Source organism: Fusarium musae, chromosome 1 (genome assembly GCF_019915245.1).
Source record: "Fusarium musae strain F31 chromosome 1, whole genome shotgun sequence".
In the NCBI taxonomy this organism is placed as follows: Eukaryota; Fungi; Ascomycota; class Sordariomycetes; order Hypocreales; family Nectriaceae; genus Fusarium; species Fusarium musae.
This window is the reverse complement of record NC_058387.1, coordinates 4755026-4779502: the sequence shown is the minus strand read 5'-3', so window position 1 is coordinate 4779502 and position 24477 is coordinate 4755026. Positions and strand designations below refer to the sequence as shown.

General features: G+C 49.8%; 8 protein-coding genes across 8 annotated transcripts; 4 read left to right on the top strand and 4 right to left on the bottom strand.

Annotated features, from left to right (window-relative positions):
• Positions 1-175: 175 nt before the first annotated feature.
• J7337_001426 (uncharacterized protein) lies at positions 176-930 on the top strand (the record flags this gene model as incomplete). Its single annotated transcript, XM_044819167.1, has 2 exons — positions 176-348; positions 402-930. 2 exons carry the CDS (start codon positions 176-178, stop codon positions 928-930), a joined length of 702 nt encoding a protein of 233 aa, XP_044686869.1.
• Positions 931-1124: 194 nt separating this feature from the next.
• On the bottom strand, positions 1125-2411 carry J7337_001425 (uncharacterized protein; the record flags this gene model as incomplete). The annotated part of the gene is made up of 1 exon (XM_044819166.1): positions 1125-2411. The coding sequence occupies one exon, from the start codon at positions 2409-2411 to the stop codon at positions 1125-1127; it is 1287 nt and encodes a 428-aa protein (XP_044686868.1).
• A 4861-nt stretch (positions 2412-7272) lies between these two features.
• Positions 7273-8204, top strand: J7337_001424 (uncharacterized protein; the record flags this gene model as incomplete). Its single annotated transcript, XM_044819165.1, has 2 exons — positions 7273-7710; positions 7851-8204. 2 exons carry the CDS (start codon positions 7273-7275, stop codon positions 8202-8204), a joined length of 792 nt encoding a protein of 263 aa, XP_044686867.1.
• Positions 8205-8395: 191 nt separating this feature from the next.
• Positions 8396-10281, top strand: J7337_001423 (uncharacterized protein; the record flags this gene model as incomplete). The annotated part of the gene is made up of 2 exons (XM_044819164.1): positions 8396-8465; positions 8492-10281. The coding sequence occupies 2 exons, from the start codon at positions 8396-8398 to the stop codon at positions 10279-10281; spliced, it is 1860 nt and encodes a 619-aa protein (XP_044686866.1).
• Positions 10282-12842: 2561 nt separating this feature from the next.
• On the bottom strand, positions 12843-13076 carry J7337_001422 (uncharacterized protein; the record flags this gene model as incomplete). The annotated part of the gene is made up of 1 exon (XM_044819163.1): positions 12843-13076. The coding sequence occupies one exon, from the start codon at positions 13074-13076 to the stop codon at positions 12843-12845; it is 234 nt and encodes a 77-aa protein (XP_044686865.1).
• An 897-nt stretch (positions 13077-13973) lies between these two features.
• Positions 13974-15542, top strand: J7337_001421 (uncharacterized protein; the record flags this gene model as incomplete). The annotated part of the gene is made up of 2 exons (XM_044819162.1): positions 13974-15261; positions 15322-15542. The coding sequence occupies 2 exons, from the start codon at positions 13974-13976 to the stop codon at positions 15540-15542; spliced, it is 1509 nt and encodes a 502-aa protein (XP_044686864.1).
• Positions 15543-15799: 257 nt separating this feature from the next.
• J7337_001420 (uncharacterized protein) lies at positions 15800-16135 on the bottom strand (the record flags this gene model as incomplete). Its single annotated transcript, XM_044819161.1, has 2 exons — positions 15800-15970; positions 16031-16135. The coding sequence occupies 2 exons, from the start codon at positions 16133-16135 to the stop codon at positions 15800-15802; spliced, it is 276 nt and encodes a 91-aa protein (XP_044686863.1).
• Positions 16136-16683: 548 nt separating this feature from the next.
• On the bottom strand, positions 16684-23846 carry J7337_001419 (uncharacterized protein; the record flags this gene model as incomplete). Its single annotated transcript, XM_044819160.1, has 2 exons — positions 16684-23689; positions 23746-23846. 2 exons carry the CDS (start codon positions 23844-23846, stop codon positions 16684-16686), a joined length of 7107 nt encoding a protein of 2368 aa, XP_044686862.1.
• Positions 23847-24477: the final 631 nt, after the last annotated feature.

Sequence of the window (24477 nt, the reverse complement as noted above, 5' to 3'; positions counted from 1 at the left end):
CGGGTAATGACGCGGGGCGATAGACCCCTTAGAACTGACACTTTTTGTACCTTTTCTCCCTTTTCGTACATTGTACAGTACCTTCACCTTACCTTGGGTTCCATCACATTAGTTTCCTTTCACCTTAATTAAGGTACCTTTCCATGAAACTGTAGTACTTGACCGAAGAATCACAATGTCAGAGCCCCAGGGAAAAGATGAGCTACCAGCCCAACATCCAGAAGATACTGCTACGCCAACTGAAGCAAAAGATGGCGATAACGCGACAACAAAACCAGATCCTTCACTATGTGGTATATGTGAAGTGAATCCCCCAAAATACAAGTGCCCAAGGTGTCGCCTTCCATAGTAAGTTTCACCTCTCAGTTGGTACCCTAGTCAGTGGCTGACCATTGTCAAAGCTGTTCCGTTGCTTGCAACAAGATCCATCGCGAAAATCACCCTCCTGATCCCGAGCCAGCAACAATACCAGCAGCGCCTCCGTCTGCACTCTCCAGGTCGCAAGCAACACCACTGCCTCAGCCCCCCGACCCCTCGAATCCCTTTCAGGCCCTCGAAAGCTCAGAGAAGCTTCGTCTTCTCTTTCGCAAATATCCAGGCCTTCCCGACCAGCTCCGCAGAATAGATGCTGCCACGCTTCCACCTCCTGAGGCCAAGCCTGCCATCCCTGCTTCCCTCCTCAAGGGCCTGCCACCAAAGCAAGAAGCTTGGAACCATGACATTGGTATTCAGAACGGAAAAGAGGCTTTGCGCAAGGCTCGTCGCGCGGACGGTGAGCAGGGCGACGCTATACGCGAGTATTCAGAACTTATCCTTCACTTAATAAACGCTGAGAGTGCACAGACGGATGTCGACAATATCATTCGGCAGAAAATGGCACAAGAAGATACAAAACTCATCGAGCGCTTGATGGCGCAAGAAAAGCGTTAGGCTTCCGCTTTAGTTCGAATCATATCTCACATAACACTGAAGATGCTTTTTTGAATGCGGAGGTCGTATATTAATATTTTCCTTGATGTTTGGTATGGGTCAGTATGTTACAATAATCATTGGTGAGTGATCTTTGCTCTTCCATATGTCATCCACCCGTCAAATTACCCTAGTCATTCGCATTCTTTCCCTCACTAATGCATGAATCGCCTCAAGAACCCAGACTTGGGTGACTTTGGAGAAACAGATGACTGTGAGCTCGTCTTGGTAAAATTGGAGCCCTGGTCCTCGGCGTTGGGCTTCTGCTGGCTCAAACTAGTCTTTCGATGTTTGAGGCCTCCCCACTTCGAATCTCGTCGAACCTTGACTGGTTGGTCACTCTGAGACCAGTCCACCCGGTGTATCTCAGCCGCGTGCTGGGGGTTGGGGATATTCACAAAGCTACCCCTCCGCGAACAAGAAGTGGCTGCACTAGTCTCAGACCCTCGACGGTTAGGAGAAGTGTTGATACCAAACTCTTGCTTAAAAGGAGTTGCTGGGCCAGACTCGCGTACAAAGGGGGATGATGCATCGGAGAAGCCTGACGAGCTTGCGGACCCACGTCTCGCTGATGACGTGACGTTCCCTTGAAAGCCTCCGACACCTGTACCTATTGACTCTCGTCGGGCTTGAGGATGAGGCTGCATGTTACCCGTGCTCATTCTTCGTGATAACTCAGGTCCATTGACATTCCAAAGCATGGAATTACGGGCAGTTTGTCTCTTGCGTTGGGCTGACACTTTATCCAGCTCAGTGCCTCCCATCCTCGCAACGTTGTTGGCGCTAGTTGGCCTTCCGCTGCAGAGACTCTGTGCTCTTCTATACTGCCTATTGTATTCTTGCAGTGATATGGTGCCATTATTCATGAGGTGGGGGCCGGGAGCAGGTCTCATTCCTTTGGGTGAAGCTTTCTGAGTGAGGGGCTCGACTGTTGTGGTGCGAGCAAACTGTTGCGCTGCCACCTGAGGAACATGCTTGTAACGAGCAGGCTTCTGAACAGCCTCCTCTGTCTGCTTCTGCGGTTCATCGGTGTAGTTCGAGCCTCTGAAGCGGAACGCGTCAAAAAAGCTGCCACGACGTGGCGGCTTTGCGGACAAAGGCGAACTAGTTTTATCATCAGTCTTCTCTTTCCTGAAGACTCTCGATGAAACGGGGGTGGGAATCGATAGCGACGCATGTGCTGGCTGAATAGTCCGAGGAGACAGAGCACCCATACTTGTTGCAGATAATGGGGGCCGGAGTGAGTCCTCTGTATGAACTGGACGACGAGGCTGGCCTTCTTGCTCGACTGAAATATCGTTCAACTTCGCGCTCAATTTGCTGGGGTCCAATGGCTGGATCTGCAAGGCTTTTGGTCGATTCCTGGGCTTCCCAGGAGCCACTGTCGTGGGCGAAAACCGATGGCTTGGCTCCTCCATTGAAATGCCCGTCGTGTACAGCATTGTTGTAGTCATGCTGGGCAAGCTTGGTGATGGGCTTGGAGAAGGAGATATGGGATGGGATCCTAGGGGATTGAATGCCACTATGATGGCTGCAGGGTTGCTGGCCGCTGGGAGGTTGCTATATTGACAAACAAGCCTGCGTTTTACGATTCTTTGACTAGGTATGTAGGAAAACTTGTAATAGTATTTGAGTGTACTTGACGGATATTGGGGATCTCGGCGAGATAAATGTCTCTGACTACAACTAAATGTAAACGTCGTCATGGCTACAGGTCCTTGGCAAAAGCATGACTGGACTCCAGGCCTGGCCCACTCTGGAAAACTATGAAGCCATCCGCGATGAGTGGGCATCTATCAACCAGAAGCGCCATCGTGTCGTAACTGGCTCGCGACTCGACAGCGGGCTGGGTGGACTGATCCAGCCAGAGCTTAATTTGGTTCCATTGTTATGAGCAACTAATGTCGCCTGCGTTCCTGATCACCGAAAGGGGACAACTTCTCCATTGTAGTATTCCACAAAAACCCTATTTCTCAGATATGGATATGGCTGCTTTTAGAAATAGCCCACACAAACAGGACGTTTGATAGATTTTTGGAGTATCCAGCTACACGGGTTGGATCAACGTCATTTAGTATTTTTGGCAAGACATTAGCAGTTATTGGATCTCGTGACAGAGCCAATGTCATAAATAGTGGACGTCACCAAAGACTAGATATTTCAATTCTCGAGGGACTTGTCACGACGACATACCTTGGGTCTCGAAGTGGCCGAACATGCTCTCTACACATTGCTGCAGCTGGGGAATGATGTTGACGTGGATGGAATTCCAGTCGGAGGGGCCAGAACTGCAAGGACACTGAGTCGAACCAACAGAGATTGAGTGCCACTCCTCCAAGACAATGGCCAGTCAAAGGTCGGGTCCAAAGGATCAGACATGTCAGAGTTTCTTCACCCGAAGATGCAGATCCAATATTGATTTGTTCCTATGATACCTACCTACCTATGTAGATCGCCATATGCATGGTTTGTCCGTGAACAGACCCCACCATCTGGGAGGACTGGGACCTCACTTGGATTCCTCAACTTGGCAGACGGCGGCGCTACACTTTGCGGGTACGATCCATTGACAGAACTCGTAGGACGGCTCGTGCGTTTTCCGAGTTCAGAGCTCCCGCTTTTGGGCGCAGGAATGTGCCAAGCCGGCTATGACTTATATTGACTAGAATCAGACACGGGACATTGTTCTCGGAGTATTTGCAAGAGCATAAAGCGTGGTGGAAACTTGAAGGGTCTTCTACCATACTTGTGAGTAGCGTAACCTTCCTGTCGGGTTTCGCCGTTGCCGAGTTATTGTTGATGGGAACAGCGTGAAACTCGAAGTAGGTATAATATTGATTGGCCTCGTCTCTCATAGCCTTCCGCCGAGATACTTAGCTCTCTAGGCTCTCTAGGCTCTGTATAGCAAATTTGACTTGAAACTGTTATATCTTGTGGTCGTTACTTTCCCCTTGTTGGTGGAGCAAGATCCTATCCATACTTATACTTAGTGAAAGGAAAAGGCTTGATTCTATTAAGCTAGCTACAGAAAGAGAGGACTGTTTATAATAGTCCTAAGGCATTCACCTGAGCTAGATTGCCTATAGCTGCCTAGATAGGCTTCCTGCATATAGGCATCTAAGGCAAATAGCAAATATATACAAACAAGGGCATCAGTTACCCAACATTTATGTTCGCACTTTTGTGTACTTGGCTGTTTCAGTAAGTGAAGTCTAGATAGGTATATTGACAATCCGCGTCACTTCGGGGGACTATTTAAAAAACGGCGTGCTCCTGTATCAGCCAGCTCAGTTAGTTGGCCAGATGATGATACCAGACAGATTGCTAAAAGTCGAGTCTCTTTTAGTAGCGAACCACCAAAGTTTATTCATTAGTGTTATCTCATGAATCGTGCCCCCAATGCCAGTGAGCCAATCTGCAAGGTGCTAGCTTGAACATCTTCTGGTCCCATAATTACGATACGCGCACGGAAAATCGTTAACAACAACCAACGTCTTCAGATACATCAGTTATTATGCCATCTAGAAGGTGCCTGTTGAGGAACCGAACTGATCTGCCTTGTTTTCCATTCCGTCCCAACAACAGAAGAAGTGTCTTGAGAATTGTTAGTAATAAGCAGTCGAGTCGTGGTCCACATACGGCAGCTGGGCGTCGGTGATATATCCTCTTACAAATTCTGTACTTTATTGCCATAGGCTTTCAGATCTCAGTCGACTGTTTGAGCTTTGAACTTAGTTGGAGAATAGAACAAGATATCAGGCTTCTGGTTGTGTCAAAGTGTCGACTGGTGAGAGTCTTGGAGTTGTGCTTGCTCTACTACCAAATGTCTCTCTAGGAGCAACAAACACTGAAGCTGAAGGATTCGGAAAATAACAAATCTTCCTCGTATGACTCTATCATTTTAGAGAATTTGAGCTCATAGGGCATGAACAATTCATGCATCAATTAAGAAGGGATCTGTGAAGGAATGTAGAAGACAGTGAAACTGACAAATGACGAGAGCTGAATGGATCAGGTGTTTCCACGGGCTCGTATTATAACGCCCATTGCTTTGGGTTATAGTATGTTGTATGGCATCCATGAGGCTGCTCTGTAAAGAGCTGGAATCTTGTGGTGTCCAATGTAAGTTACTACCTACGCGGGAGAGGGGTGTTTTTGGGCATCAGCTTGGAGACAGAAAAGACTGTTGCGGCTATTTTTGAGCAGTAATATCATGTTAGCCTGATATAGCAGGACATCAGGGGTGATAAAATAAGGTAGACACTCTTTCCTCCCTTTAACAGATGTCTAAAAACCCCCCCCCCCTCCCGCTACGGTAATTCAAGCACATTGATATAACTCAGTAGGTAAGGGTTGGGGATGAGCGAGTGAGGTCTAAACAATCGCTATTGGATGTCCTGGATATGAAGACCATGTGTAAGACAGAATCAACATGATGGGTGCAATGTCAGGACCCACTATCAGCACTGCTCCTTTGTGACTGGACGAAGTGGTTGTCAACCAGAAACCGGTATAACTGAACGTGAGTCTTACGATTAATAAGGTACCTACCTAGATAGGTACAGGTATGTAGAATGATCAAGTGCCAAGTACTTATGTCCCTGTTAGCTAAGTAGCTAACAGGCAAATAGGTATTTGTGCACTGGCCAATAGGCAGCAAAACGCCAACACAGAACGCGGGATTGGATCCTGGGAGATGTACAATTAGAGTGCGTGAAAACCCAGAAGCCCTGGAGGCCAGTCAGTCATGGTTGATTGGGTTCGAGGTCCTTTTTATAGAAGCAGAGAGTTGCTGACTGTCTCAGCTGAGGACAAAGACCCTTTGTTTGCGTTCCAGGAACGGTTTCGTGCCGCGCCGATGCCGACACCGTGCCGCATTCTTTTGTGGCCTGTTATATTGTTGGGGATGGTTGCTATTACCGTCGATCTTCAGCACTCAATTTAAATCAGTCCTCAGAACGACGCCGAGAAATGAGTGAGTTATTAGTTGACTTGCTTAAATCCTGCATAACGCTTTGAACCCAGTTTCCTTAACTGGAAATAGCCTGTCCAACTAGGTCTCCCGTACCGTACCTTAGGCCACCCATCCGCTCCTAAAACGTTCCCTGTTCCGAGCCACAGGCTCGGTTCCAGCTCTCTCCCCTCTTTGTGCCAGATTCGACATTTCGCGCAGTCGAACTTGACGGTGTCAAGATTGATGATACCCTCTGTTCATTCCTAGGCACGCGTTCCTTGGGAGTTTTCCCCTCGTGGCTCTCCTCCGTTCCGAAACAGAGGCGTCTGCATCCGCCTACATACTGTACGCACACGCATCCACTCTTCAACCCACGACGCCGGGTCCGCTTCAGCGCGTCGTAGCGCATCCTCTCCTCCCCTCTCCTGACATCCCTTCGAGGTCCTTCTCCTCAGATTTGCACAAAGATATATCCAGTCCAGGCTGTGCTTCAACCAGCAGTATTCAATTGCAGCACTGTATGTATTTTGGGCCCTTCTGGTTGCACCTTATTAGGTAGTTCTCCCGGTTGCGAACAGAATGCCATGCATTGTCACGTTGTGTAAACGCTCTTGGCTTCCGTTTTATGGCTTGAGGTTGGTCGAATTGGACTAACACGATGGGTTTCAAATAGGGTTTCGAGTACTACTCCGAGTTGGGTGTCTCAACTCTGTGAATGGGTGCATGTATTGGGTATTGCCTCAGAATAGGTAGTGGCCCGGCGTGTACCTCGAGACAAGAGCCGGGAAGACTCCAGTCTTTGTTGTTCTGATCATTCAGTGCTTTATACTAATTCAGGTTACTGGACCCGTTCAATTTGTCTCGTTGCTGGCTGTCACCCAAAGGACGCAGTGCTTGTTTCCGCCGTATCTGCGCATCAATCCATCCCTCCCTCCCGCTCACTAGGTCGCCAAACTGCCACCAATTGGACATCGAACCAATTCATTCCGTTGGTTTCCCAAGCACGGTACTGTACAACACAGTACAGTGCAAGCCTTCCCAGTCACTAAGGTACGGTAAAGTCGTCTCCCTCCCTTGTTTGCTAGCATTTCGCTCTTCATTTAGTGTCTTCTTGTCTCTCGTTACTCAGACCTTGAGTGTTTTCATCCCTTCTCCATTCTCTCTCTCAACAGCCTACTACGGGTTTGAACCCCTGCTGTAGCTACCCTACCTTAGTCAAGCAAGCTCCACGAGTTCTTCCATCCCCGCAAGGATTTGGTCTCTCCATCTGTCATTTGCGCCTGCTGGCATCGAGTCTTCCCGTCCATGTTTAATCTCTACCACTCAGCCTAGTCGCTGAAGTTGCGACAATGCAACCCAATCATGTTGACTCACAGAAGGCTCACCCAACCTCAGGCATTGCCGCTTCAGGCCCGGCGTCCATAGACCTCGACATCGAAAGCGACTCCGATCCTTCGGCCCCTGCCAACGGCCATCGAGACTCAGTCGGTTCAATTATTGACGACCCCTTCTTCCAGACCTACGACCCCGCCGTTCAAGCGGCTGCAGTTTCCGAGGACGAGGACCAATCTGAGGGAAGTTCGGTCTACCAATCGCTAGAAGACGAGGACCACGAGCATCTTTTTCACGACACAAAGGGGCACAACTTCGGCAAACCGGCAAAGCAAGCCAGGCGCAAAAGCGGCGGCGGAAAGAAAGTGAAGCCCGACAGCGATGATAACGAACCGAGCCAACACTGGCCGCCTCCACGACGAGAATCTTTGACCGCTACACCCTCTTCGTACTGGGTATGTAACCATGTTCCATCACATGCGGCCCCACCCTAGCTATCGCGGGGCAGCGTAATGCTCAACAAACGGTCATCTGGTGTTTGGATGGTAGAGGCAGTTTTGCGACAAATGGCTGACCACAGCTTGACGCTATACAGTCCCAATCATCACCGACTATGGAAAGTTTCAACATTGCCGTCATCGGTTCCACCGGCGTTGGCAAATCATCCTTTGTCCAGCGGGTCTTGGGCCTGTCTCGCCCACCTATCTCGAATGCTTCCAGCGTCCGCATGCTGGTTGACAACAACTCTCACGCCGTAACTCTACTCGAGCTGGACCTGGAGTATTTCGAATTGAACCCTACGCAGCCCATCCAGTGGCCAAAACAGATCAATGGGCATATCGTCCCCCGCGTCGATGCTGCTCTTATATTATATGATGTCACGAATCATGAATCCGTGCGTGAACTACCTCAGACTTTGGGTATGAAATCCATCTATTTGAATGGTTGACACTATACTAAATGTCCCATTCTAGCGGCTCTCACGAACTCTGGTTTACCCGCTAGTCTGGTGGCTTGCAAATGTGAAACCCCTGAAGCAGAATGGCAGGTCAACGCTGAAGCCATTGCGAATCATCAACTCTTCAAATCTTGTGTTTCAACCTACAAAATCTCTTCAACTGACGTTGATGTTGCCAAAACATGCCTCCACACCATCTTGAGGGCCGCAATAGCCCATCGAAGAGGCGAGTGCACAGGGAAGATTATACCGGTAGACTGTTGCTAACCATAGTATAGAAGAAAATGGCGAAACGTTCTCGCGCAGGCGAGCGCAGTCTGCTGCCAATCTGGAAGCTCCTGACGTTGGCACCGGGCGCCCCATTAGCCAACATAGCAAACATAGTCGAGCAAGCTCCGATTTCTCTTTACTAAAGGGTTTCTCCAATCCACCAATTAACGAAAACTACCGAGCACAGTCGTCCCGTAGCCCCAGGCAAGGTCATGTAGCCAACTCGAATCCCGAGGCAGGAGAACTGGGCCAAGCGCAAACACTCAATAACATGTTGAGGACTCCTGGCATTCGACTCGATAGACCCAGTACCGATTCGTTCTTGGATGTGGATGAGTCGGATGCAGAATCCTATCGATACTCCGATGACATCCCGATACTTCAAAGAAATGACGATAGCACGCTGGATAAGCAAGCGAAGATGGCAGGCGTAACATTCGATGAGCTAGTTGACCGACTTCTTGCTCCTCGCTTGACAAGAGTCGACAACAACTTCTCTGATGTTTTTCTCTGTCTTTATCGCAAGTTTGCAGCTCCTGGTGAGCTATTTACTGCCATTTTAACCCGACTGGATAAAGTGAGAGACGATAAGACAGCGCATTACCTTTCCAAGACCGCCACACAGCTCCGAATCATTGAAGTGGTCGCGAAATGGGTGTCGCTTTACCCCGGTGACTTCGCCCGCCCTCAAACTAGACGAAATTTGGAGGAGTTTATCAGGCATCTGAGTACAGAACCGATTTTCTCAATCGCAGCGCAACATATGCGACGACACCTCCAATTCAATGTCGTAGAAGATGACGATACAGGTTGGGCAAACTCGGACGAGACTAGCGATAAGCTCGCAAGCGAGATCTTGTCAAAGGACATGAACGAGCTGTCGTCGGGTGTGAGTGTGTTGACGGTGGAGTCGGATATGGACGTAAGACCATCTGGAAGCTCGGAGGTCTCTCTTGCGGACAGAAGCAGCAGTGTCTCGAGCCAGGTGCATTTTCACACGTTTGAGGACTACGAAAGAGCTGCAAGCAACCTGGAACCTACGGACAACTTACCTATGAACAAATTCCGCTACCATATATTCATGGACATCCCCGATGATGATGTTGCGGACGAGCTGACCAGAATCGACTGGATCATGTTTTCCTCAATTCGAATACGCGATTTTGTTCGACATGTCAGCCTATCCGCCTCCCAAAAAGAGCGTTGCAAGAGTTTACGGAATGTGAATCGAATGATCAACCATTTCAATCATGTTGCCAAATGGGTTGCCAACATGATACTGCTGCGGGACAAGGCCAAACATCGAGCGCTTATATTAGAGAAGTTCATGAATATTTCACTTAAGCTGCGGCAACTGAACAACTACAATGGACTGGCAGCCATTCTAGCAGGTGTGAACGGAACAGCCATTCATCGATTAAATCAGACGAGAGCACTAGTACCAGCAGAAGTCCAAAAGCGGTTTGCGCGGTTGGGCATATTGATGGGAACTCAGAAGAGTCATTTCGCCTACCGCCTAGCCTGGGAAAACTCCTCCCTCCCCCGGATTCCTTTCATTCCCCTTCATCGAAGAGACTTGGTGTCAGCGGAGGAGGGTAGCAGAACATTTGTCGGCACTGATGGTGATCGCATCAATTGGAAGAAGTTTGAGGTTCTAGGCGAGGTCCTGTTACCAATCATGAAGAGCCAGAGCACATCATACCCAAATCTAACCAAGCACGATACTGCAAGAGAACTGATTCTGGGTTGTCGCATGCCAACGGATGAAGAGGTGAGATTCAGTTGCATGATCTCCTGAGGACATAAACTAACGGAGTCATACAGGACATTTATCAGCGAAGTGTGCAAGTCGAAAGTGGCTCAGGGAATTTCGCTGAGCCGCCGAAGAAGAAGTTCCCATGGTTTGCAAAGTAATCTATCAATTGATCGCACGGAGTTTACGGAGCACGCATGCGCACTATACTTATGGATGCAGACATTAGGGGCATTTTATAGACTTTGTGCGCCTATTGGCTTGGACTGAACATAGCCAGATAATGATGTACACGCCTAGGATTTATGAAGTTGACTTACCCTTAGTAACTTAGTAGGGGCTCATATTTTGGACACATTCCAATGATTAGCGACTTGGCTACATCGTCTATCAACATCTCACAGCTGCCTATAGCATTTTGGATGATTGCCACATATCGATTTGTGCTTGCCTTGAATACCTGCCTTAGCAAATGTAGACTTTATCAGATCCCTCCTTCTTTCGACTGTCCCATTGGGTGTTTCTCACATTGGGTACCTGCCTTACTTAGGTTATTGGGATGCAATCAGCTCCTTCCTTGGCCGCGACTCGGATTTTCCACCAACACCGCAGAATATTTCATAGGCATCGCCTCCCTCCCATTGCATAGAATAACAATGTCGTGCGCGTTGCGACTCCCGACTATTCGGGTAATTGCAAACCAAGCAAATGTCGAACTTTCAGCTTCAGCATCGATTAATATTGATGCCCCTGATGGCGCACCGCATTTTGCAACGATCAGAGATCTCTCCTCGGCAGTGGAAGATTCTCATCTTTGGATTGCTCGGTCCGGCGCTTGTTGCCTTGAGGTTTCTATTGCACTCAATGGCTATCCGATCCTTGAGACGGAAAGTCTCGATGCCATTGCCCAGGCAGTCCGCGGTTGCGAGGTATGTTAGTTATTCTCTGAAACTTTCGAGTTAGTTGTAACTGAGTTGATCAGGTTTGGGACTGCCTGGGCGTTCATCTTGGACCCAACCGGACATATCCAGTTCAGCAGCCTGGACTTCTATCTTTCTCACTCCAGCACCCAGATCTCTCATCGGCTCTCGTTGCCCCAGTTTCCACCTATACCACTGCATTTCGAAAACTAATGTTATCGATCGATGTGCGCAACGTCTCTCAAGAAGAAGAACATCCGAGAAAATGTTTAAAGACGATTAAGCGGCGGAAAAAGAGGGTCAAGCAGAAGAAAAAGGTCGGCGGCCGTATCGAGAGCAATCTGCTAAGCACTCTGGACCTGGTCGACCAACAAGCTATTGACAACTTCATGTTCAGTCTCAACTCCCCTTGCGAAGAAGGGAGCGGGATTACTTCGCAGACTCTCTCCCGGGAGGATGCAGTTAATGACATCAAGGTGTTGAAAGGCCTGCAGTCATCGTCCCTAATCGGAATTCTCTTTGAGCAGTTGATGCTGGCGCCTGAGAAGTCGTACAGGGGCTACCAAGTCTGGGGATGCGGAGTTTGTTGCTGCCTCACCAAGCTTGCGCCGGGAGTATTTCATATGCCTTGTCTCAAGGTATGGGCCCCAGCAATTATCTATTTTGGTCGCTGATAAAAGAAGCAGAGCATATTGGACCACGCCGAACTACTACCCACCATTGCCACATCCTTAGCAAGTATGCAGCATGCCGAATCCCCGGTGCTCAGACAGCAAGTGACTGATCTAGCATCGGGCTACGAGGCTTATTCTCACCCCCAGAGTGGAAAAGACGACTCTGTGGACATACTGGAAAGAAAGGCATGGGAAGTACTTCTTCGACATGTCAATGTGCCTCCATCAACAAATAGGAGAACGATGGAAAGAATCATGTTCCCGACTCGAAATTCTCGCATTTCGGGTCGAGGGTTTGTTGTTCCTGGATTACAGCCGCCAATTGAATCGGTGGATAGAAAGGCGCCAGAATCAGGGGAATGCGTGCATAAAAAAAGTCAGAGCATTCCAACGATGGATGTAAGCTGGGACATCATGGATGGGTACCTCGACATTACGAATGATAAGGAGCATCATGAAGCAATAACTGATTTGAGTCTCGAAGTTCTCGGAATCGATCAAGATCTACGGAGCAATGCTACAAACAGCCCAACCTCCATAGGCTGGCCTGAGCCATGGCTTGGTGAAGCTGGTCAGCTTGGAACTGGTTTTGACACAATGGAATTTATGAATGAGATGCCACTTGAGCAAGCTTGGATGAGACAGAATATTGACTTTGCAAGACGAGAGACAAGAGTCGACCCAGCAAACTTCCCGAGTCTGGACCACTGGCTGATCTGCAACAGCCAGTGTAACTTAGACTAACATCTGATGATGAAAACGTGTCACCCGAAATTGAAAAAAAAAAAAAAAAAAGATTTGATAAAAATGGCGGGAATTGGCGATGCTCCAAGAAAGATTCATATATTATAGATAGCATATGGGAGAGGCAAGCGTAGGGTGACGCCGAAGCCTGTTCTATAGAAATCGTGAGGCAGATGTAATGTTGAATGTAAGTCGATGAGATTGCAAATGAGGGTCGTGGGCCGGGACAAAGATTGCTGTTGGTAATTTCTGAAGGAATAGATGATGCTTATTTGCTTGGCTTGGCTGTCTTGCCCGCTTTCTTCTTATCCTTCTTGTCCTGTTTTGCTTTGCGCTGCTCAGGCTTCATGGTTGCATAGTGAATGTACCAGAGAAGGACGATTTGCAGAATAACAGCCACAAGAACCACCAAGAGGATGGTGAAGATAATGGGTTGGTCGTTGAGGACAGCAACAGCCTCGTCTGTAGCGCCGATAGAGGAGAACCAGTCGAATTGACCCATCGTGAAGGTCGGGGTATGTTTGGTTATGACGATAAAGTTGTCGTTGTCGTAGTGTTAAGCAGAGTATTTTTGATAAAGGAATGCCGAATTTTTCAAATTAAATTAAGCCGTACAGTGCGCCAGTCACGTACAGAATAGGAATGGAAGATATTATGTTCTTTGAATGGAATAGAATAAAAGACGTACAGAGATCGAGATAGCTATGGGAAGAGGAAAAGAGCAAGGCGACAGACGGGGCGCGAAGCAAATGTGGTAAATGGTCCACCCACAGTGAGTGGTGACAGCGGTGGAAGACCCGTTACAGTCGCTTGGCTCCCAGGGGTGTTACTGAGACGTTTCACCTTGTAACAAAAGTCGACTGATGTGAAGGTGGCTCATGATTGGTTATGGCTGACGATACGATTGTAAGAGTACGATGAAGCAAGCGGCTAGTACCTAAATAGAAGAAGAAACCGTTCAGTTACACTCTTGATGGCGTCACTGATGTGAAGTGAGGCGCATTGAGGTGGTTGAGAACGTTCGGTGGCTTTATTAAGTAAGGAATGTTCCGACAATGGGTGAGGTTGATTTAGACAAGCAGTGCTCTAGAGCACGTGATTATGTACGGAGAATGGAAGTTCCAGTGTCGGCTCTAGGTGACTGTCATTGTAAAGTTGATGAATGTCCCGATTTGATTGGCTTTCCTTGTCCAGCAACCGCTAACCGCATGGGGTATCATATCAATTGAGAACCATCCATTTCTTGGGTCCCCAAAAAATCTCTAGCTCGTGTGAGAGATACGAGAGAGAGAGGACGAGAGCGAGAGAGCAACGCCAATAAATTCGACTTCCTTCTCCTCCTCCTCTTCCATTGCCGCTGGCCCTCGTCGAAATAATACTCCTCAACCTCGTGCCGACCATGAGCGTCGCACGTCCGGCTCGCAACCTCCTCGGTAGGTGCATTGCCTCATCTCGAACCACTTCAGTTACCGTCCCTCTCGTACCATGCAGCCAATTCCACAGCACACCAACAAGGTCGAAGCGAAAGTCTCGGTTTCGAAATGTCACGGCCCAAGAGCTAGGTCTGATCAAGGAGTCGGGTGAATTCACGGCGGGCATGGACAAGTACAAGCAGGACAAGTTTGCCGACCTGTCCAAGCAGGATCTCGAGAACCTCAAGGCCTCTTACACACCAGAGCAGCTTGAGGCTATTGAGTTAGGCGAGAAAGCCGTCAGCCCTGAAGATATGATCATTCAGGGTCGGTTACGTGACGATCCCTACAAGCCAACATATATCGAGGATTATACCGTGCTGGACCCCCGCTACGATATCAAGCCGGAGATCGAAGGCAACCCGAGAGAGGTACAATGGCCTGACAAGAGCGAATGGATCGACAATTACGGACAAAAAATGATGAAGATCACTGACAAGAAGACGAGCGATCAACTTACCCGAGCCATGGTTCGTGCACTGCGGCGTGTGAAAGAGAGCCAGGGGGAGGACTTGATAGATCTCACTGAGGATGAGCTCAAGGACATTGAAAAGGACCCCGAGCTAATCAAACGCTACATCATCGCCGAGGATGGCCCTGAGCCCACTGCAAACGATAAGGGCCCTGAATTCATGACTCGTTCCCAGGCCGAGAAGTTGGATGAGGCTGTTGACGAGGCATGGGAGGCCGAACTCGACAAGATTGTTGGTTTTAGCAGTCAGGGTGAGGTCGAGCCCTCAAACCTTGAGCTGATTCAGGATGGCCCCGCGGGCGTTGATCGGACTTACACGGCTGAGGCACCTGATCTTGGTAAGGTCCCTGGTGTCAAAGGCTTGTACAAGCACGCCGTTGACCCCGAGGATCAGGGCCAGGATGACTCGGGCAAGTACCAGGAGATCAAGCGCCTGACAGGCATGAGCCTCAAGGACATTCGCTCGCTGCTGACCAAAGGTCTTGTGACTCGTTGGGTCTCCAACCAAACTCGTTTGGGCAAGGTCCGCAGTACCTCTGTGGTTGCCATCGCTGGCAACGGCAATGGCCGTCTAGGACTTGGAATGGCAAAGTCTACTGAGGCCGGTGTGGCTGAGGAGACAGCTCAGATGTTGGCTATCCGCAACATGAAACCTGTCCGACGATATGAGAATCGTACCATCTATGGTAATGTGTCTGCTAAGATTTCAGGCACTGTAGTCGAGCTGATGGCCCGTCCTCCCGGTATGTATCCACTCATCACTGGCAGCCATGCGATCTGCTAGCTAACCTCCTCCCTCCCAGGCTTCGGACTTCGCTGCCCTCACCGTATCTTCGAGATGTGCCGCGCCGCCGGTATCCACGACATCGCTGCTCGCATGCCCCGATCCAAGAACCCCATGAACTCTGTCAAGGCGGCGTACCAAGCGCTGACCAACCAGCCTGACCCCGAGCAGATCGCGATAGGCCGTGGCAAGAAGCTGGTGGATGTGCGCAAGGTCTACTATGGAGGAGCTGTATACTAAACCCACTCTCACACAAAGCACCTGTATAACCAAAGAAAAAATGTGTATCTGTAGCCTGTAATAGAGAAATCTTTCTGTGATGCCCTCGGCATGGTAGAAATGGTAGAGATAGTGGTGTATCGTCACTTGATATTAAATGTCTGTCGTATTGCCATGTGAAAGAAAGCATCGTTTCGCGCATCATATTTGGTTGGGTATCAATCCTTGTCTCTTCCACCACAAAGCTGACCACTCGTTCTTCTTCGGTTCATTCAAACTCATTGCGCTGTCGATCCATCACCCCAGTCAATCTCCTGCTGCAACACTATGCTGTAAACACTGGCTTTGAGAAGAGTAAAGGCAAGACTCGTCTTGCGCTCGAGCTCACGAAGGCCATCAAGGATTTCTGTACTGGGGTTCGAGGCAAGATGTTCGAGGACAGTGGCGAGCTGGGAATAATGTCAGTATGTGTCTGCCCTTCTGATTTAAGCACAACGAGGCAGGCGCACTTTGTTCATGTTATCGGCCAAGCGTTCGTACTCGTCTAAAACCTCTTGCTCGAGTGGTGTGAGCTCAGGGGGATCAAGGAGGCCCCCTGCTTGGGTCTGATCCATGTCGATAATTGTAATTAATTGACGGTGCGGAGGGACAAATCGTGAATTACGTTCGTTGTAGAAGCTTGGTTCGCAAAATATATGTTTACTACATACGTAGGTAGCTAGGCGCGGTTGCTGGAGGGGCTCATTCAATTCGGTTGCTGATAAGATAAGACAATTCAGCTGGAGCAGTCAATGCAAGTGGACCTCGGTTTTGCTTAACTCACTTTGGTTGGTAGGTAGTTAGACCTTTGTAGGCCATGCAGTCTCTGTAAAGGTATTGATTCGTACATTCTTTTTGTTACTAAAGTTGTCAAGAAAACATTATTCTCGTCAAAGCCGACCTAAGCAGATTGTGAATACTAAGGAAAAAAGGAAAAGTCTCCAGTCCGATCAAAACCCATGCCAATTCTGAACGCTCGCTCGTCATACAATCAATAATGCCCTTGCCAAATAAACAAAACACGCCAAACCAAACTCAAGTCTCCGTTGTCTCGTTCCCGTCTCAAAGATAGACATGCATGGTATGCCAGCTAAATCAAGCTTGTCGCCATTACTCCTCTGCGTTAATTCCCATAGACCACGACCTCGTTGCCTTGCACTGATCCTGCATCAGTCCCAACATTGCTTTCTGTCCACTCGCTTTCGGTATAACTGTACTCACTATACTCGTCACCATCTGTATACATATCCGTACTGTTCGTAACTACGGTGCCTCGACTGCTTCGTCTCAAGGTTTCGTTGTCGCTGTCGCCACCCTCACCACCAGCCGCTTCCTCATCATTGGGTGCCGATTCAATGACGATTGTCTCGTCTGTAGGGGCTTCTTGAGCCTCTGGCGCTGTTGCCGACTTGACATCCGCCTCATCAACCTCCTCGACGGTCTCATTGACAGTATTCTCTTTGTCATTGTCGGCGAGACCTTTGTCGAGATTACCACCCCAGCTTCGTTTGCGGTATGTTTTACCGCCGCCCAAAGGGGTTCGTACGCTCTGGCTGCGCTTGACCCCTCCAGAAGCTACATTGTTGTTGATCTGGCTGAGCGAAACGATCCTGCGACCTGCTCCGTTCTGTACTGGAGCAGCCAAATTGCGTTTAGCATTCAGTGCCATGCCCACCATAGACTTGCGGCCATGTGCACCTGCTTCCGGAGACTCCTCTTCATTGGCAGGCTTTCTAACACGTTTGCGGCTCATAGCATCGCCACCGTTCCTATTGGCCTTTGCCATGAGAAGTACTCGAGAATGGTCCATAACACCCTCGAGGATCCGGCGCTCCAGGTTTTCAGCACGAGATTCCATGTCGTAGAGTTCCTCTTTACGCATATGAAGGGCCGTCTCGAGGGAAGAGACATCACCAGTCAAACGTGTCTTCTGGCGTATCAGACTCTCCTGTTCTGTTCTCAGCGTCATAACACTCTGTCGAAGCCTCTCCTCCTCGTCTCGGAGACTTGCAACTGCTGCCTCAACGTGATCCTTCTCGGCGAGCTTGCGTTCCACAGACACCATGGTCTCTTGGAGAGTTTTGGTATGGTCTTCGTGAGCCTGCTCAATTCGCTGCTTCTGCGCTGAGAGGAACTCGGAAATATCAGCAGCTGTCTGGACTACCGAGGCATGAACCTTGTCCAGCGTATCAAGGCGACTAAAGGCATGATCAGCAACAGCGCTGTGGTCGACCAATTTATCGAGCTTCTCTTGCACGACAGCGTCGTCATATCGGCCATCCAAAACCAGATCGAGCTTCTCACGGACCAAAGTATCATCGTACTTGGAGTCCATGATCAGGTCAAGCTTGTCACGGATGGGCGTATCGTCGTACTTCTGCTCAACAAGTACGCCAAGGATTTCCTTGATTGGCGCATCGTCATATCTTTCTTCGATGATCTTGTCAAGCCTAGCCCGCACCTCGGCGTCGTCGTACTTAGATTCAATAATATTGTCCAACTTTTCCCGAATTTCCGAATCATCATACTTGGACTCGATTATGGTAGCGAGCTTCTGATGCACTTGAGAATCGTCATACTTCTCATCGATGATCTTGTCTAGTTTCTCCCGAACCTCTGTGTCGTTGTACTTTTCCTCGATGATTTTGTCGAGGCGTTCCTTGACTTCCGAGTCATCGTAGATCTGTTCGATAAGCTTATCCAACTTCTCATGAACATGCGTATTGTGAAACTTATCGTCAGTGAGAAGTGTCAGGAGGGTCATGAGCTCTTCAGGAGACTTGTGCTGGACAATCTTGTCCTGGATTTCGCTCGTCGAAGACTTGGAGTGTTCGTAGTGTTCACCGACAAGTAGAAGAAGATCCTTGACAGATTCGAGCATCTTGGGATGAGACTCGCTGACCTCTCCTTTCAAGCTCTCAACAGCCGTCAAGGCCTCAGTGATTTGGTCGCGGGTTTGCTGATGTTCGGCCTTGTCCTCGGTGTGAGTCTGTTCACTGCGGGCCACGAGCTCCTCGACCTTGGTGAAGACAGTCTTAGAAGCCTCCTCCATCTTCTCCAGAGAATCGGTGACAGTAGAGCCCAGAGTATCAATAAGAAGCTTGAGCTCATCTGTGACAGATTTAGAGCTTACAACGGCTGCCTCCATAGCTTCGTCCCTGGCTTCGCTGACCTTACTTCTATCATCAAGAGTAGTCTGTAGAGTCTCATATTTGGCAATGAGGTCACCAATCTTCTCGTCGATCTTGGTGCTTAGCGTCTCGGTTGCCTCTTGAAGTTTCTCGTTAGACTCGACCTTGACGCCAGACACGACAGCCTTGGAGTCCTCAAATTCAGTCTTGATGGTATCAAGCATGTCCTTGAGGTCCTGGTGGACGTTCTCGTTCTTATTGATCTTCTCGCCGACAGTCTCAAGGAGCTTGCTAATGCTCTCGACGCCAGTTGCGCCCTCTTCAAGCTTGACGTTGATGGTTCCCTGTAGTTCCTCAAGGAAGGTTTTGACCTCAGTGACGCGTTCGCCAACGGAGGTGGTCTCCTCATCACGGACTGCGATTGCCTTGGTCTGGGCGTCAACTGTGGTATCCAGCTTCTCCTGAAAGTCTTTGACTATAGACTCTAGGCCACCAAGATCTTCTTTCTTGACAAGAAGAGTCTCTAGGCTAGTGATGTCCTCCTTGCGAGCGAGGAGAGCGAGGTCGGTGCTGGTAAAGGTATCAAGAGCTGTCTTGACCTCAAGAGCTAAGGCTTCAATGGCCTCGACATCAGCCTTGGTGACCTTGTCGGGGTTTTCACTCTCTTTGGTAGCGTGTTCCTTGATCTCATCAAGTCTAGTTGAGACTTTGCCAATAAGAGTTTCCAAGGCCGAGACCTCCTCTTTGCGGCACACCGTCTCCAATTGGGTGGTAAGGGACCCCATAGTCTCCCGAGTCTCAAGAAGCAAGGCCTCCACATTGTCGATGTGGTCCTTTCGAACGGCTTGCTCACCATCAATCAGATCGTCCAGTTGACCTTTGGTGTTACGCAGGATAGTCTCGATGGCTTGCATATCCTCCTTTGATGCAGGCTCATCGCCGTCTCCCACGATTGCACGAGCGGTCTCTTCTTCTCCATCCTCCTTCTTCTTTTTTACTGAAGCCGATCTTGTGAGTGTCTCCCGGGAGGCGATCTCGTCGACGCTGTCCTGAACTGTGCGAAGTAAATCCTCCATACGAGACAAATCATCTTTCTGAACAGCCTCGTTCTCAGACTTGACAGCGTCGATCTTGATGGCAAGCCCTGCAATCAGCACTTCGAGGTTCTTGATGTCATCCGATTTGATCTTTTCGGAAGGTCCGTCATCCCCTGTCCTGTCAGTTGACACTGCTGCAAGGGCCCGCATACTGTTGCTATCCCGCAAAGCCTCAATGTCGGAACGAACAGATTCAAGGCCGGTTTTGAGAGCATCAAGGATCTTCTCGTCGGTGACTGATTCTGCAGGTGCAATGGCTCGTTCATTGTTACTTTCTCGAAGTGTTTCGATATCTGAACGGAGAGACTCTAATCCTGTCCTGAGAGCATCCAGAACCTCGTCGTTGGGCTTAGCATCTGGAACTGGGGCTAGAGCTTTCTGGTTGCTTTCTTGAAGTCCTTCGATGTCGGTTCGTAAAGAATCGAGGCCATTCTTAAGGGCCTCGATGACTTCGTCATTGGTGGTGTTGTCGACTGGGGCGGCTGCTTCCTTTTGGGCAGTAGCGATTGCTACTATTTCGGCATGAAGACAGTCCAGGCCATTCTTCAAGGTGACGATAACTTCATCGTTTGAAGTGTTCTCTATGGGAGTATCAGGCTTCTCCTGGGTTGCAAGAGCTGCGATCTCGGCATGGAGGGAATCAAGACCATTCTTCAAAGTAACTATCACCTCATCGTTTGAAGCATCCTCTCCGAGTGCAGCGCGATCGCTGTTGTCACGAGATAATTCAATATCGGCTTTCAGTGACTCAAGTCCGTTCTTTAAAGCTTCGATGAACTCTGTGCTGGACGAGTTGTCGACCGGTGCGATAGCCTTTTCGCTGCTGTCACGAACAGCTTCAATATCGACCCGGAGAGAGTCAAGCCCGTTCTTGAGAGCCTCGATCACCTCGTCGTTGGTGGTGTTGTCGACAGGTGCAGCGGGCTTTTCAGATGTGCTTAGACGAATAGCTTCGATATCAACACGGAGAGCATCGAGGCCATTCTTCAAGGCCTCGAGAACCTTGTCGTTCTCTTTTGGCTCAACCACAGCGACCGCCTTCGTTGTCTGACTATCTCGAAGGGCTTCGATATCAGCTCGTACGCCACTGAGTCCGGATTTCAGTGCTTCAAGGACTTCGTCATTGGCAGGGGGTGTAGACTCCAGCGTGGCAACGACGCGGTCATTACTGCTGTCGCGAATGGATTCAATGTCAGCTCTGACGGAGTCGAGTCCAGTCTTGAGTGCTTCGAGAATCTCGTCATTGGCGGTCAAGTCGGTAGGCTTGTTCGTGACACGGTCCATACCTGCCCGGAGGTCGTTGAGGCCGTCATTGAGTGCGTCAAGGATTTCACTTGTCTCGGCGCGTGGTCGCAAAACCTCTTGCCGCAAATTGTTGAAGCCGGTGTTCAAAGCTTCCAGAACCTCTGTGTTGTTGGTCTGAGGTGGCAACGCAGGCACCATAGATGAGTTGACGATTTCGCGGAGACCCTCGAGCTCAGTCTGAAGCTGCTCACGAGACTCTTGGTTGGTGGTTGAGACAATGCCTGCCATCTCATCCTTGAAATCTTCCAGAGACTTCAAAAGGTCATCCATAAACTCTTCCTGGCCAGCAGCGCCAGTGGCACGATCAACATAACTCTCCATAGCTTGGCGAAGGTTCTCAAAACCGTCCTTGGTCACATCCCGTACCTGCTCGGTCTCACGTCCATTAGCCGCGACCGTCTCCTTAGTTTCTTCAGACAATGTCTTGAACTCATGGCGTAAAAATTCCATGATCTCCCGGAGGCGTTCAGCAACATCATCATTGCTCGCTGAAGCCGGTACCAGAGCCCGGCTGGAGTGGACATCGAGGTCCTGGAGGCCTTCCCTAACGGCGTGTACAACATCCTCATGAGTGATGTCGTTTCCAGCACCTGGGGCAACAGGGAATTCAAACTCCTCAAGGCAGTCGCGAACGGCGTCGATGATTTCCTCCCTCGAAAGAGTGGCGGGTTGATCAACCTGAGGAGGAACAAAGTGCTTTAGACCATCTACAACAGCAGTGAAAACCTCGTCCCGAGTCACAGCGGGAGGATGGTCATCGCGGGGCGCATATTCCTGAAGGCCTTGCTTCAGACAAGCCAAGACTTCGTCCCTCTCAAGTCCGAGCTGCTGCACTTCGATCTCAGGCTTATAGTTCTCCCAGGCGTCCCTGACAGCTTCGATGACATCTTCTCGGCTCAAGTCAGGTAAGTTACTCTTGGTTGCCTCGTTGTCTTGGATGGCCGCTCTCATGGCATTGTATATCTCTTGGTAGTCGACAGCGCTTTTCTGAGTGTTGACCGAAGCAGCTGACTGGCGTCTATGCTCGCGGAGAACATGATTAAGCTGATCCTTCATTTGCTCAAGCCCCTCGTCGATAACACGAGCGACTTCATCTTTGCTTGGAGTATCATGATCCTCAACACCTCTTCGAGATGCTTGCTGCTCGAGCCGTCGGCCAATCTCGCGGCCCATGCCCAGGACCTCGCCTCGCAGTTCGCGGACAAGAGCCTTGACTTCGGCAGTAAGACCTCCACCTTGAGAGACACTGTCTTTGACAGAGCGAATGATGCTTATGAGGTCGTCATTCAAAATCTCGGCACCACGAGCTGATGGCTCCGAATTTCGGCGAGCCTCATTCCTCATAATGTGCTCGACGCGCTGGGAAACGGCACTCCTTGCTTGGCCCGGCATGGTATCACTTCGGCTGTTTTCAGACTCAAAACTGAGGTTACGAGACCGGCTCACATGGGGACTGCCAAGAGAGTTTCCGAGAATAATGGCCTGCTCGGACTGAGCCTTCACCTGTTCAATGACTTCATCCAGCTTCTGGGATGTGGCCATGCCAGATAGTTTATTGGAAACTTCTTGTAAGCGGCCGAGCAGAGACTCCTGCCCTTCCTTGGTGCCCATCTCCCGAATGATTCGCTCTAGAAGAATGACGGAGGGTGGCGCCTCAGAGCCAGCAAGAGAGGGTGTGCTGATGGACCCTCGCTCAATTGAGTCGCCAAAGCTCTTGGGAGAGGGAATTCTAGGGAGATGAAAGCCCCTGGTGCTTGGTGGAGAGAGGTTGTGTGGCTTGTTGTCTAGGTAATATCCTCCAAAGGGGTCGCGAGCCGGAGGGAGCCTGCTGTGGCCATCGTTGCCATTGCCGTGACTTCCTAAAAGCTCTCTGAGGCTTCTACGGATATCTTCATCTCTCGAATTTGTAGCCTCCTTGAGGCTAAGAAGATCAGTAGCATTGTCCCTGCTTCGGCGGCTCAACTGAGACATCTCCTTCTGCAGTCCTGTCGCGATGCTAGTCAGGCTGAGAATTTGATCAGACAGCGCTTCTAGGTTCTGGGGACCTTTTGACAAGGTTAATGAGCCATTTGTGATATCCGTCAGAGGGTTCTCCGGTTCTTTGACAGGCGTGGATGAGGTCATGTGTTGAAGAGCAAGCATGGTGGACGATTGTGGCGGTGTGTTTTCGCCGAGGATGCTTTGAGGAGGAGGCCGTCGAACTGCAGGACGCAAAATCGGCGTCAAGCTGGGTCCAGGTACTGGCGTCGTGCTGGGTACTACCGAGTCCTTTTCGTTTGGCCGAATATCAAAATCTCGCGACCGAGAGGGCGTCTCTGGGCGTTGTTGACGCTCTGGGGAGCGCGATGGCGAGCTGTGGCCGCTAGCACCCTCGATCATCATGCTGATATCGCGAACTGAAGATTGCAGTCGGCGATGTCCCTTTGTCGGGGACTCTATTCTCTTGGTAGGAGCCATGGTGCTTTCTCTCGCTCGCTCATTAAGTGCAGCGTGAGCAGATGCAATAGCGCTCGAAGTTCCCACCCGTGAAGTTAATGGCGACCCCGGATTGAGAGGCAGCGGAGGGGGGCAGCGTTCGGGGTCAGAGCTGTCCCACCTGTTCCCTGTTAGTCGGCGCAAGAGACGCATGAGGGCATATACAAGAAAACTTACATTGGAACAAGTGCTCGAATATTGGGATCTGAAGAAGCCGACTGTTGATGTCTCAGCTGAAAGTCCCCGTCGTAAGAACTGTCTCGCTCCGAAGATGACATGTCTGTCCTGGTTCCTTGGAAACAAGTAATGGTATGTGAGAAGTGTGTTGGTCTCAATGGCAAGAATGCGGACGGCGCCGCAGCCACGCTATTTACAAGAGAGCAAACAAAAGTCGGTGGGGATTGAGGAATGCGGTGTACGTATCTGAATATACTCGTTGCAACTAACAAGCAGGAAAGCAGGTAGTATAACAAGCAATTCAAGGGGGTATCAGATACAAGAGGATGATGAAATTGGAGGGAATGAAGTTAGAGCATCAAAGTTGGTTGCATTGTTAAATTCAGATGGCGTTGAGAGAAGCTATAACTCAATCTTTGGCTGTCCGTTGCGTAACCGCAACCTGGTTTATTTTTTGTTTCGGGCCTGGTTGGTTGCCGAGCAACCTCCCGCACTGATAATCAACTCGACCTTAGGCTGTCGTTGTACCGCACCCCCAGTTGACATTGGCAAATCACAAGCTCACAACCGAGCAGATCACACCACGAATTGAGGGCCTTTGGACCGCCCTGTGAAGAGGGGCCTATAAACTACACCATTGTGGAATTTAACAGGGATCATGGCCTTGCTCACGGCTGCATCGAGCAAATCTAAACAAAGTAACTGTGCCTACCGCTCTGATGCCCTGGTAGA